Genomic DNA, 11,995 nt, shown 5'->3' with positions numbered 1-11,995 from the left:
CCTCTCCTATGGAACCAACTCCCAAGTGTTATTCGGGAGGCAGACACTGTCCCATATTTAAGAGTACGCTCAAAACATTCCTTTTTGATAAAGCTTGCAGCTAGGGCTTACAAGCCCTCAGCTATGTTGTTATTTTTAAAGCTGAGTTTGTTCTGCTTAATGTTGTTGCTATAGGCCTAGTCTGCCGGGGGATAATACTTTTCCTAATACTCTGAGCGTCTCTCCTCTCTGTCTGTATCATTCATGTTTCATCAATGCATGTTACTAATTCAACTCCTTCCCCGGAGTTGTTTGTGCTTTGTCGTCTCGCAGAAGTCTGCTGGTCGTGGTGGTGCCTGCTGCCGTGGTCCTGCATGACGCTTCCTGCTAATCTTATAATCTTAGCTGTGCTTGTTCCTACTATTCTGCTGTATTAACTGCCATAACATGCAAGTCATATTCACATTACTATAGATATTATTATAGTTACTGGAAGTGTGTCTGTCTGTCTGTTTTTGTGTCTGTCTTTGTCTCTCTCTGTCTGTCTTTGTGTCTGTCCTTGTCTCTCTCTGTCTATCTGTCCGTCTTTTCTCTCTTTTGCTCTCCTTTTCTTCCTCCCCAACCGGTGCAGACAGATGGCCGTCCTCCAAAGAGCTGGGTCAGTCTGACATTCCTGCCTGTTATAGGGAAGGTTTTCTTTGCCAGCGTACTCTACAGGGAATTGTTGGGTCTATGTATATCATAAATAAGTCATAGAATGTGGTCTATACCTACTCTGTAAAGTGTCCTGAGATAACTTTTGTTATGATTTGGAACTATAAATAAAATTGAATTGAATTGAATTGAATATAGGTGGTTAAAAAAGAGGTTTTAATGCCTGGGGGCGGCAGTAGCTCAGTCCATAGGTGACTTGGCTGGAAACCGGAGGGTCGCCGGTTTGGGTCCCTGTGTGGACCATGAATGGAGCGTGGACTGATGACTGGAGAGGTGCCAGTTCATCTCCTGGGCACTGCCGAGGTGCTGTTGAGTAAGGCATCGAACCCCTGACTGCTCGGGGCGCTGGTCACTGGCAGCCCCCTCGCTCTAACATTTCTCCATTAATTGCATGTATATAGGTCCTGTCTGTGCATGTGTGTGTATATCGGGCCTGTGTGTGTGTAACATGAATAACAATAATAGAGTGGAAAAATCGAATTTCCCCGTTGCGGGACTAATAAAGGAATTCTACTTCTTCTTCTTCACCTTACTGCCCCGAGCTAATCACTGTTAGCCACGTCCGGCTGTTAGCGACTTTACCGGATTTCTCCGTTAATAGTTGTTACAAGAAAAAAACTGTCTTGATGGCTTATTTGATGTATGTAAGGCCCTGGGATGATTTTGCGCCGGAATTATACTTTAAGGCTCTGATGTGCATTGAAGCGTTACGTTTGTAGTTAAACCAAACACCCTGAAAGTGTCCTGAACTTTTAGCTCTGGTGTAACCCAGCAGAAAAAGCACAACTACTGTATACGTAATTAATAACAGTCATAATTTCTCCCCCCCATTTAGATTTGAATTCAATGTAATTCAATTCAATCTCTAAATGTTAAGATTTTAAAGAATATAAATATATTTTTTTAATAAATCCCTAATGTGATTGTTGGGTAGTTTCAGAAACAGAAGTGGACAACAGTATTACAGTACTGTAGGTATCACACAAGATTCCCTTGAACCAATAAGTCAGTGGAAACCACAAGGCCGTGATGTCATGGAAGGTCCCTTGGTGCAGTACAAATACAGTGATGAGGAAACACTGAGTCAAAGTGTGATTGTTAGTGAGTGACAGAGATGGAAGTGAAGCTACAGCTCAGCGTCTTCGTGTTACTCATACAGGGTGAGTCCTTTCAGTACTTGTTGACTGGTATGCTTTGTTATGAAAAGTAGAGAATGTTAAAATGAGACAATGAAATGAATGCAGATGATCCTACTGGAAGTGATGACTTTGCTCGTATGCCTTCTTAACATAATAGTCTTAATACTTATCTTTCTACGGCAATGTGTGATGTTTAAAATTGTGATGTTTATTGGGGAAAGTTTTGGCGATATCACTAACTGTGATGTTTCTGACAAATCAAAGGGTTGAGTTTGTCTTCAGTAAAAAGCATCATTGTATATGCTTGTGCCTTTTGAGGCATTATTTGTAGTTTTACACATAAATAAGGCTGGACAATATGTCCAGAATCTTCTATTGTGATAAGGGTCATATCTCCACAACGATAAACATCATGGTAAGTCAATAAATAAATAGTCTATATGCAAATAACCTTTAGTGCAAAATGAACAGAATAGTTTCAAGTGAATTTATAGAAAATAATCTATTTTTCCAGCTGTACACTGACTATGCATGCACACAAATACTGTGATGTAAGAATAAAACTGCAAACTTCAAATGATATTCCCTCAAAATATTTCACATCAGAAATTTGGGTTATCATGTGCTTTTTATAAGTTTAGACAACGGAATTGTGTACCACGATATCTCGATATATGATTTCATAACTTATATGATTCCACTGAAACATCATATGGAATTATAACCCAGTCCCTTAAATTGTTTGATTTAGTCATCAGTACCGATGAAAAATTAAAAATATTTTATGAAATTATTTTAGAAAATTCAATTCATTCATTTGGGACTTGAACGGTTGACCCTTCGGTACCCAACCCAAGTTTCCATATAGGCACCACAACCATGCATGAATGTTTATACTGTGTATGGGTGGACATCCCAGACCAGTCCCAGCCTGGTCAGATGCGTACATGAACTGATGAAGCCTCTTGGATGAGAGGTGAAACATCTTCCTAGACAAATAACCAAGTCCAGTTGCTTTTGACTGAAAACGATGACCTGGACAAATGAGAATATTCACAGGCATACAGCATATATAATTCTTTGCTCTTAGGTTATTCTTTACATTGCATATAGTATTTTACTTTAACAATAAAATTAAAATATGTAAAACTCAATTATTAAACTCCAGAGAAAACTGTTAAACACATGTTGCCATAAAGTGAAAATGTCATATCTAAGTATTTTTTCTGCGTTTTTCATACATTTGTTCCAATGTTCACATGCATTAATGTAACACCCAACCCACGCATGTGAAACCTGTAAGCCCACTGCCCTCACTGCTGGTGTCAATATGCCCCCACTTGTGTTTTCCAAACTGCTCGTCATTCTCAGCCCATAGGAAAGAAAAAGCCCCCAAAGCCCCCGTGAACAACCGACAGCATCTACAGCCGCCCTTCACTTTCTCTTTCACCATGAAAGAACTGACCACATCACTTCCTGTCACATCAGAAATACATATGTGTGACAGAGTCTTTTGTCTTTTGTCGTTGCAGTACAGTGAGGAACAGTGTAGTGTTTTTCCTGTCACACCACCTCCACGCACACAATGACCAAACCAGTGGCACAGACCAGAATAGAGTCACCCTGTGAAAAACAGCGTTTCACCTCTGTGTGCGAGGGAGGGAAACGCACTGACTTGACTTTAATTCCAATAGAAGATTGCTAGTCACCTCTTGATGGGTAGTGTAGCACTTTAAGTATAGGACCAGAGTCTAGGTTCAGGTGAGTGGTTGGTCCTATTGTTAAGAATAACAGACCACAGAGCAGTAAGGGAATTTTAACTGCCGGCTTTTTATATGTAGAAAACGTCAGAAGAACAATTGGTACCAAACACTTTCACACACATACAAGACATGAATTATTTAATCTCCCCTCAACCATTCAGAATGAAACCAGAAGCTTAGGAGAATAAGTTTTTTTATCCATATTTATGTTATTTGGATTTAATCCAGCCTATTTGAACTAAGATATAAGTTTGTACCTGGGTTTCTTATGTTGGTTGTTGAGTTCCTGGTATCTATTTTGAGTTTACTCAGTCTAAGTTCTCATTTTAGCTAAATAAGGCCTATTTATGAGTTTAGTTCTATGTTTTTATTTTCTCTTTGGTTTGCTTAACCAGCTTTGTTTAAGCTTCAACTCATTTTATACAACCCATCCCTGTAATAGCAATCCAGAACACAATAAGGAAAAATGAATAAACAAATAAAACACAGTTCAAGAAAACTTATCAAAATACAACTCAATCAAATTTCACAGATTAGTAAAACCAATAACTCAGATTTCCCCTGTTTGGTATATGACCAGTCTTTTGTTTAAGTCCTTTATCAGTTCAAATTAAATCCACTGTGTGTTGCTGTCAGTCTTGTCCTACCGCGATCCCAGTGTTTATATTAGTGCCTTTGTCCGCGTGTGCAGGTGAGTTTTGCAGAATATGTGATCATCCACTGGACTCCCTCTCTCCTATGGGTGGCTTGCCATCTTCTTTCCACAGCTCCAGGTGTGTTCACACACCAGTGATTCCGTCTAAAAACCTGGCTTGCCATACAACAAGGCAATGCACATGCAGAATTTTAGCTTCACATAAATCATGAAATTAAATGAAAATAAAGTACTAGTACTGAAATACAGATTAACTATCACCTTAAATCCAAACTGCACCCTAAAATGGCGGCTCTTCACTCGCTTCCAATCCGCAGCGAGGCAGACTTGACCGTGTATGTACCGTTTTCCTTTTAGCTCTTAACTACACATTAAACAAAATAAAAACGCTAAATACATAGCATGAAAGTTATTCAGACTGCTTTAGCTTAGCTACGAGTAATATCGTCTGCACACTGAACTCATACGACAAAGGGATACCTGCTAACACACGCACTGGAAAAATATATACTTTTCCACTCACCAAATCCTCTTCAAAAATGAAATAAACAGAAACCAGCAACGTGAACAGCAGCTGAGTACGATATCCTCCCAAAAATGAAAGAAACAAGGTGTGAAACCTCAGAATACACTCCTTTTACTCCTCTTTTCCTCTCGTTCTAGTCTTTTCCATGTGATGTCTGTAGCGTTCGGCTCTTGCTCTAATTATTCACCTGATTGGCTGTTACCGCTGCACTAAAGGAGTACACACAAAATAAATGATACATTTAACAGTAACTGCTTTTATGACATTCTGTTACAATAAACACAGTCATTTTGTTTGCTTACATTTAGGTTTGATCTTATGTTCTATCAGTTTATTACCTTATTCTCCTGGGTTACAGCAGCTATCTGGAATGTATTATCAAACTGTATGGTGTGAGGATGACATTGTTTTTTCAGTGTGAATTTTCAAGGAAACTGATGTTCCTATTTATTTGATTGCAGTTTCACTTGCGGTGTGGCAGCATGTGACTTTGACAAAAGGTCAGACACTCAGCTTAAGCTGCCCAATCACTAATGCTCACAAGACCCATGTGGACTGGAAGAACCCTGAAGGATATATTATGTTCTTCAATCGCAATAAAGGTGAACATGACATATCTTGTGCCTCAATCGTACAACACATGTATAAGCAGCAACAAAAAATGTGTCTGATGCTTGGATCAAAATTGCAAGAATCTCTCATACTTTTGAATTAAGAATATTACATCTTTTTATTTTCCCTCACTGGCTCCCAGCTTTGAAGGACAAGCGCTATAGCATCAACAAACTGTCTGAGTCAGAATTCACCATCAGTATTTCCAATGTCAACTTCAAAGATGGAGGCAACTATACATGCTCTCAGTATGGCCATCACACAACAGAGAAGAAAGTGGAGGTGACAGTGTTAGGTGAGAATGTTGTTGCAGTTGACTGGGTCTCTGATAATATTGTTGTTGAAGAGACGAGGGCTTCACTATGACAGACCATTACCATTGATGATTTCATAATAATGTAATAACATTTGATCTTGTGTTGATTATTTTAAAGGCCGTCCCAAAATGACAGTAACAAAGCATGAAGGAAAGTCCGTCATAAAATGCACTGCTGAGGGGAACCACTATCCTCCCCAGATCTTCTGGAAATTGGATCGTGGACCAGAAATTCTTGGTAAGTTTGTAATAACTGGAGATGCTAAAATTAAATTCTGGCGGAAAATCATCCCATGGTCTTTTTCGACACTTGCACACATAAAAGTCATTGAGGCAGTTTTTTTAGTGTATGAACTATTAACGGAGAAATCCCAGAGAGTCACTAAGAGTCGCTAACAGCTGGGCGTGGCTAACAGTGATTAGCTCGGGGCAGTACGGTGAAAGCATTCAAACGTCTTTTTTAACCACTAATACTGTTCAAAATAACAGCAAACCTCTGCAGTAGCATGAGAAGAGTCCCTACACCGAAAACAAAGCACCAACAACGTAGTTAGTGAACCCAGAGTTTATTAAAAGAGGGTTTTAAAGACTTACCTACTGGCCCCTGTACCAGCTCCTCTCATTGTAATGTCCATTCAAGTGGATTACCAAAGTCAATCCCAAAGGAAGGAGCCCATTGGTGCTTTGTTTTCTGTGTAGGGACTCTTCTATTGCTGCTGCAGAGGTTTGGAGCAGTATTAGTGGATAAAAAAAAGATGTTTCAATTCACCGAGCTGTCCGGAGCTAATCATCAGTGTTAGCCACATCCAGCTGTTAGCGACTCTCTGGGATTTCTCCGTTAATAGTTCATACATGAAAAAAACTGTCTGGATGGCTTATTTGATGTGTGCAAATGTTGAAAAAGACCATGGAATGATTTCACTTTCACTTAAAAAAAATGGCAAAAGCTCCATTGTTTTGAAAGAATGAACCAAAGTGAGACCGGAGGAAACATATCATGAATTTGACTGACAAAGGTGCATCACCTGAGATTTAAGCTTTATGTGTTGTTGTGTCTTGCACACTGCGATTCTGAAACTCTTCTCTACTTAAAGAAGCACATTATTGTCATGCAGCACTTTGACTGGCTCAGCTGTTAGAGATGAAACATGCAGTGTGACCTTCTGATTCAGGGTTCACCTTATCTAGTGCCTAGCGCACATACAGAAGCAGGCATGCTTGGGCACTTGCTTTTGTTTTTTAACACCCAGCCCTTTTCACTGGCCATTGTGACTGCACTTTTGTAGGTGTATGGAAATTTGATTCAGAAACCACAGAGTGGGCTTGATGACTGTCACAGTTACAGAAATCTTTACCCCCTCATAGCGGGTTAGTGGGTTGAGTAATGTTATTTCAAGCCCTGATGACAACCATGACCCTTAAAATTGCTACACTTTTACAAGTATAGACCTACTCATCTGTTTTAGTTAATTTTGAATGCCATATATTCATAATTTAAACTCTCTTTGGAAAATATCAATTGTTAGTTCTCAGCATTGTTGTCATTATGATGCTTCTTTGACTGCTGGTGCCAGCTGGTACACCTGCTTAGAAATGGATACTAATAACATCTGTCCCATTCCACAGCTCATGCCCAAGTCCTACATGAACATAAAACATTTGTCTCAGTGGATATGTTACATGTTCACTCAGTGGAGAACAGAGTCACGGTGAAATGCCTTGTTCGCCATCCAGCTCTGCTCTCACAACCTCTGGTGGATTTTGTCAAAATTGGACGTGACTGTGAGTACAATTCATTTAATTTTAAAATCTTTATCTCTGTCTCTCACTCTTCCCCAGATCCAATTTTAGTCCCAATAACTTGCCTGTTTCAAAGATTAAGCAGAGAAACAAATGGGCCTTGCTTGAACCAAAACGTGTATACTTTAAAGTAGCTCTGCGTAAATGGGGATATTTGAGGAACAGTGACAGTTGGCTGTGTCGTCACAAAACAGGGAAAGCACTGGAGAGGGTTTTTCAACCTATGACACTGTCCACAGCACCAGACTGTGAAACTTGACCAACCAAAAAAAAACAGCCCGTGTCATTTCCTCTTTTCTATATGTTGCAAATAGTCTGGTTTCCTGTATTATTATAAGAAAAAACACTGCGTGATTTGCAGATTGTTCAAATGTCAGCAATAGTTTTCACTCCGATCTTCCAAGAATTGAATTGCTGTTTCTGCTTATTAAAAACATAAACCCCCTCTCTGTCAAAGCAACCAAGACCCGGCGCACAACCACGACCACTTCACCTACGACGCAGCCTCAAGGGTCAGCAGAGGCGCAGAGAACAACAACTGGCTGGATCAGACATGGGAGGACAACAGTGTACCTTGAAACCAGAGATGTGAATGGGCTGTCATCAGACAGCTCTATAATATTAGCAACAGTTCACTCAAATCTGCTCTCCTCAATGAGGCCAAATATGGTCACAGCACCCACAAGACTTCCTCTGAACCCTCTGACATCCACAGGCTCACATCTCAGCACTAGCGGTGAGTGAAACGTTTCATTGGATTTTTATGTTCATTAGTTCAAATATTCCACATTAGATGACATATGAGAGACACAAAAGACTCATCAAAAATAACATGTATTTATTCAAATGTACAGCATATAAAAAGGAAAGTAAACTCTACACCCTAAACTGACTGATTAATTGATGATTATTTAACCTGAAATGGGTTTCCCCTATGCTATATTCATAGTGAGTCACTTGTCATTAGTTTTGATATTACATTATTCATATTTCACACTGTGATGCACACTTTTATGGCTACTGGTAGAAATTAATTGGAATATCAGGATTTATTTTACAAGTTTCAGTTGTTTGAAGCGTTTCTCCACTTATTTAAAAAAAATCTAATTTGAAATGTACGTAGCTATTTTTAAGCAAAATGTACTTAAAGTATCAAAAGTAAAAGTTGTCTTTATGTTGTCTTGTGAAAGGGAAAGGTTTGTTGTCTTGTGAAAGGTTTCCGTCGCCACTGTGTGCACATGATTGCTGGATTAATACTTTATATAATAACTATAGTAATTAGTAGTATTTTTATTAAAGATTGTTGCTGCTCATGGGGGAATTGTTGGGTCTCTGTAAATTATGTATAAATCATTGATTGCGTTCTGGACCTACTCTATATGTAAAGTGTCTTGAGATAACTTTTGTTATGATTTGGCACTTTAAATAAAATTTGACTAACTAACTAACTAACTACATCCCTTATTTATTGATTTGTAATAATATATTAAACTGGAAACTACAGATAGCTCAGCTTTCACAATACATTTAGATCAGGCACCACCAGTGTGGTTGTGATACCACTTACCCTGTTTCCTGTGACGGAAGTCTAAGAGTATAGTGTGAAACTCAGATATGTTAGGTGTATTCATAAATTCAGAGGATGGAACTGTGGGGCTCCATTTCATGAAAGAGATATACAGAGTATCATCAAAGATTTGATATCTCAGCTCAAAAATGCTTTCTATATTTTCTTTAATATTTGTACCAAGAGTTTTTTTTTAACCCTAAACATGTAAAGACCATCTGTTCGAGATAAATCAATGTACACATTAAAAGGTCTGCAGAACAACTTCCAGCTTTATATATAACATTTAATTGTTCATCAGCTTAAAGGTTAAATATGGACAAAGTGTCTCAAGATCAAAGTCACAACAACAAAAAAGAATTCCAGCAGTTGGGTTGCCAGGTTTGTTGTTGAGTGTGTCAAGCGAGGAGACAGGAGACCAGAGTCTGTTTGAGCCTGTTTGAACCCGTCCCCTCAAAAAAACAAGAATTAGAGGAGTTTGACTGACAGTTAGCGTTAGCGTTAGCCGTTCCAGCTAATTAAAGATGAAAGTGATGATAGCGATCAGGGAGAACCATAGCCATTTGGGCGTGCGTTGAATGGCGTTTCTCTCCTTTCTCTCAGTCCATGGAGTGAATGCTTGGCCTATATTGACTCTGGGTTTTGCCCATCTCCGCTCACTCAGCTGCAGGGACAAATAACGCCCCTTCACTGAGGCTCCGAAGCAGCTGCAGGATTGGCAAACAGCCTACAGTAGCTGCACCCAACAACAGACAACCCTGGTAAACAGCAACGGCCAACGCTATTGGCTGCTGCCATGGAAACACAACGGGACAGAAAGTAATTGTCAAACCCATCAAAAAGAAAATTTAAATATGAATTCAGACTAAATATATCTTTTAAGGAAAAGCAATACTTTGATTCTGTACCCCTCAAAACGCCCCTTGGGTGTATTATTATTATTATTTTTAAATATAGCTTTTAATAAAGATTCTGGATATTCAACCTTTAAGTTTCCTGACTTGTATTTTCTCAGGAGGCTCATTTATCAATATGTCTTTATCAGGTTCAACCAGGAGGAGGAATGACACCATCAGTAATGCAACAAGCACAACAGGTATATACAGTACAGTGGATTGTAAGATTACTTGCAGAACTTTTCTTGAAAAATTATCCCACCTATTGGTTGGTCTGAACAACTACAATGAAGTTGTTCCATTTAGCAGACAGGGCTCACTTGGCTGCAGCAGCTTGTCTTAGTGTGCAGTTGATTGTACCTTCCTTCTTCAACTGGACAGATATTCAGCCTTGCTTTTTTTCGCCAAACTAACTACCAGCGTTCTGCCTACCCCCAGGGATATTGAATGACCCTAAGATGCAGACAGGCACTGAAGGAAGTTCCTCATTACTGGTCTTCCTGGTTACATGCCTGATCTTCGGCCTTCTGGTGGTAGTCATTTTTTTTGCCATCAAGCTGAGGAGGGCACACATGTCCTGGAAGAGAGGTGAGTGTTCCCATTTTCGGCATAGCATACACACAACAACGGTTTACTATCTTTTTTAAATGTTTCAATATATCAACATATTATATATATATGACAGCTTTTATTATTACAGAGAATGAGGACTCTGACCCATCAGAGGAGAGCAATAAATCAAAATCAGGCCAGGAAGAGAAGAACTCCCAAGGACAAAGGCGAAGAGGTAATCAGGTTCAGAGCTTCTTTTTATAGTCTCTGGCCAGAAGAAATATGGAAATGTGCTGAAAAACATTTGTGCCAGAAGAGACTGTACTCCAACTGCAAACATCTAAATTCCTCTTGTTCCCTCTACACACACATTGTGAAAAAATTCACAGAAATGTTGAGCAACGGGTTAAACTGTATGTGATTATTATTGAATGCACCTTTTAGCTTTAGGAAATGAATGAAGCTCAGTAAAACATGTCTAAGTGGAGAATGTTAACAGCCTTGGGAAAAAGAAAAGACATGCTTCCACTTGTTAATCAGAAAATAAAGTTCATGTATGCCCAGATAAGGATGCCAAGCAACCCAATCAGAAATGATGAGTTTAAGTCAACACATTCAAAACATACAATTATGTTTAAAATATATTAAAAAACTTATCATTAGCTTCTGGTCAACACTTCTTTTAGTGCTTTAGTGTTTCTGTATTTTTGTACATATACTGTATTGTATATTCTAATCATCCTATTAGATTACTACTTTCTGTTCCATAATTCATTCATTTTTATTTTTATTTTTACAAAAATCCCTCTTTTATTCTACAGTTTCAGATAATATATTCAAGCACAGTCTCTGGTGAAACATTTGTCTTTCCACAGAAACAGGGCAGCAACCTATTTCTGCAATGAATCGCTGATTGTAAAATGCTTTCTCTCTCTCTCTCTCTCTCTCTCTCTCTCACTCCCTCTCTCTCTCTCAGGGCTCTTCAACACGGCATTCACACAGTACGTTGTTGAAAAACCAACCGTGATAACCTCAGTGATGAACGCGGCTGCCATGGGAGGAACAGAGAGTGTCAATAAAGAGCAGACCACTCAACCTCAGACCGTGGGACAGACATCAGCCAAGTGTGACATAAAGGAGACAGAACTATAACAAAAAAAAAACCATCATGACCGCCAATATCATGTTCACAGATTAAGCTGATCAGCTTCTTACTTCACTTGTAAGAAAGAGTAGACCATATGTTCATAAAAATAATGTGACTTGTAATAATAACTGTAGTGTACATATCTACTGTATATTATGTGTTTACTTGTACCAATAAATTATATTTTGCTAGAACAAAATGGCATACTTTGTTTGAACATGGATAAGCAAGTTTACGGAAAATAGTAGTCTTTACAGTTGTAAAGAAAGGCGGGGAAGAGAGGAGGGCTGAGGGCTAATCTAACTCCTCATCATACGGTATATATCTAT

At 38.9% G+C, this 11,995-nt stretch overlaps 1 protein-coding gene across 1 annotated transcript; it reads left to right on the top strand.

Moving 5' to 3' along the window:
- The first annotated feature begins 1,788 nt into the window (after positions 1–1,788).
- Positions 1,789–11,754, top strand: crtam (cytotoxic and regulatory T cell molecule). Its single transcript, XM_083926547.1, has 10 exons — positions 1,789–1,853; positions 5,238–5,378; positions 5,531–5,683; positions 5,823–5,942; positions 7,331–7,486; positions 7,962–8,240; positions 10,117–10,239; positions 10,406–10,555; positions 10,668–10,754; positions 11,496–11,754. The coding sequence occupies exons 1-10, from the start codon at positions 1,808–1,810 to the stop codon at positions 11,669–11,671; spliced, it is 1,431 nt and encodes a 476-aa protein (XP_083782673.1). The 5' UTR covers positions 1,789–1,807; the 3' UTR covers positions 11,672–11,754.
- The last annotated feature ends 241 nt before the right edge of the window (positions 11,755–11,995 follow it).

Source organism: Echiichthys vipera (genome assembly GCF_963691815.1).
Source record: "Echiichthys vipera genome assembly, chromosome: 14".
Classification (NCBI taxonomy): Eukaryota; Metazoa; Chordata; class Actinopteri; order Perciformes; family Trachinidae; genus Echiichthys; species Echiichthys vipera.
The sequence above is the reverse complement of the archived record's forward strand: the minus strand, read 5'-3'. Positions and strand labels throughout refer to the sequence as shown.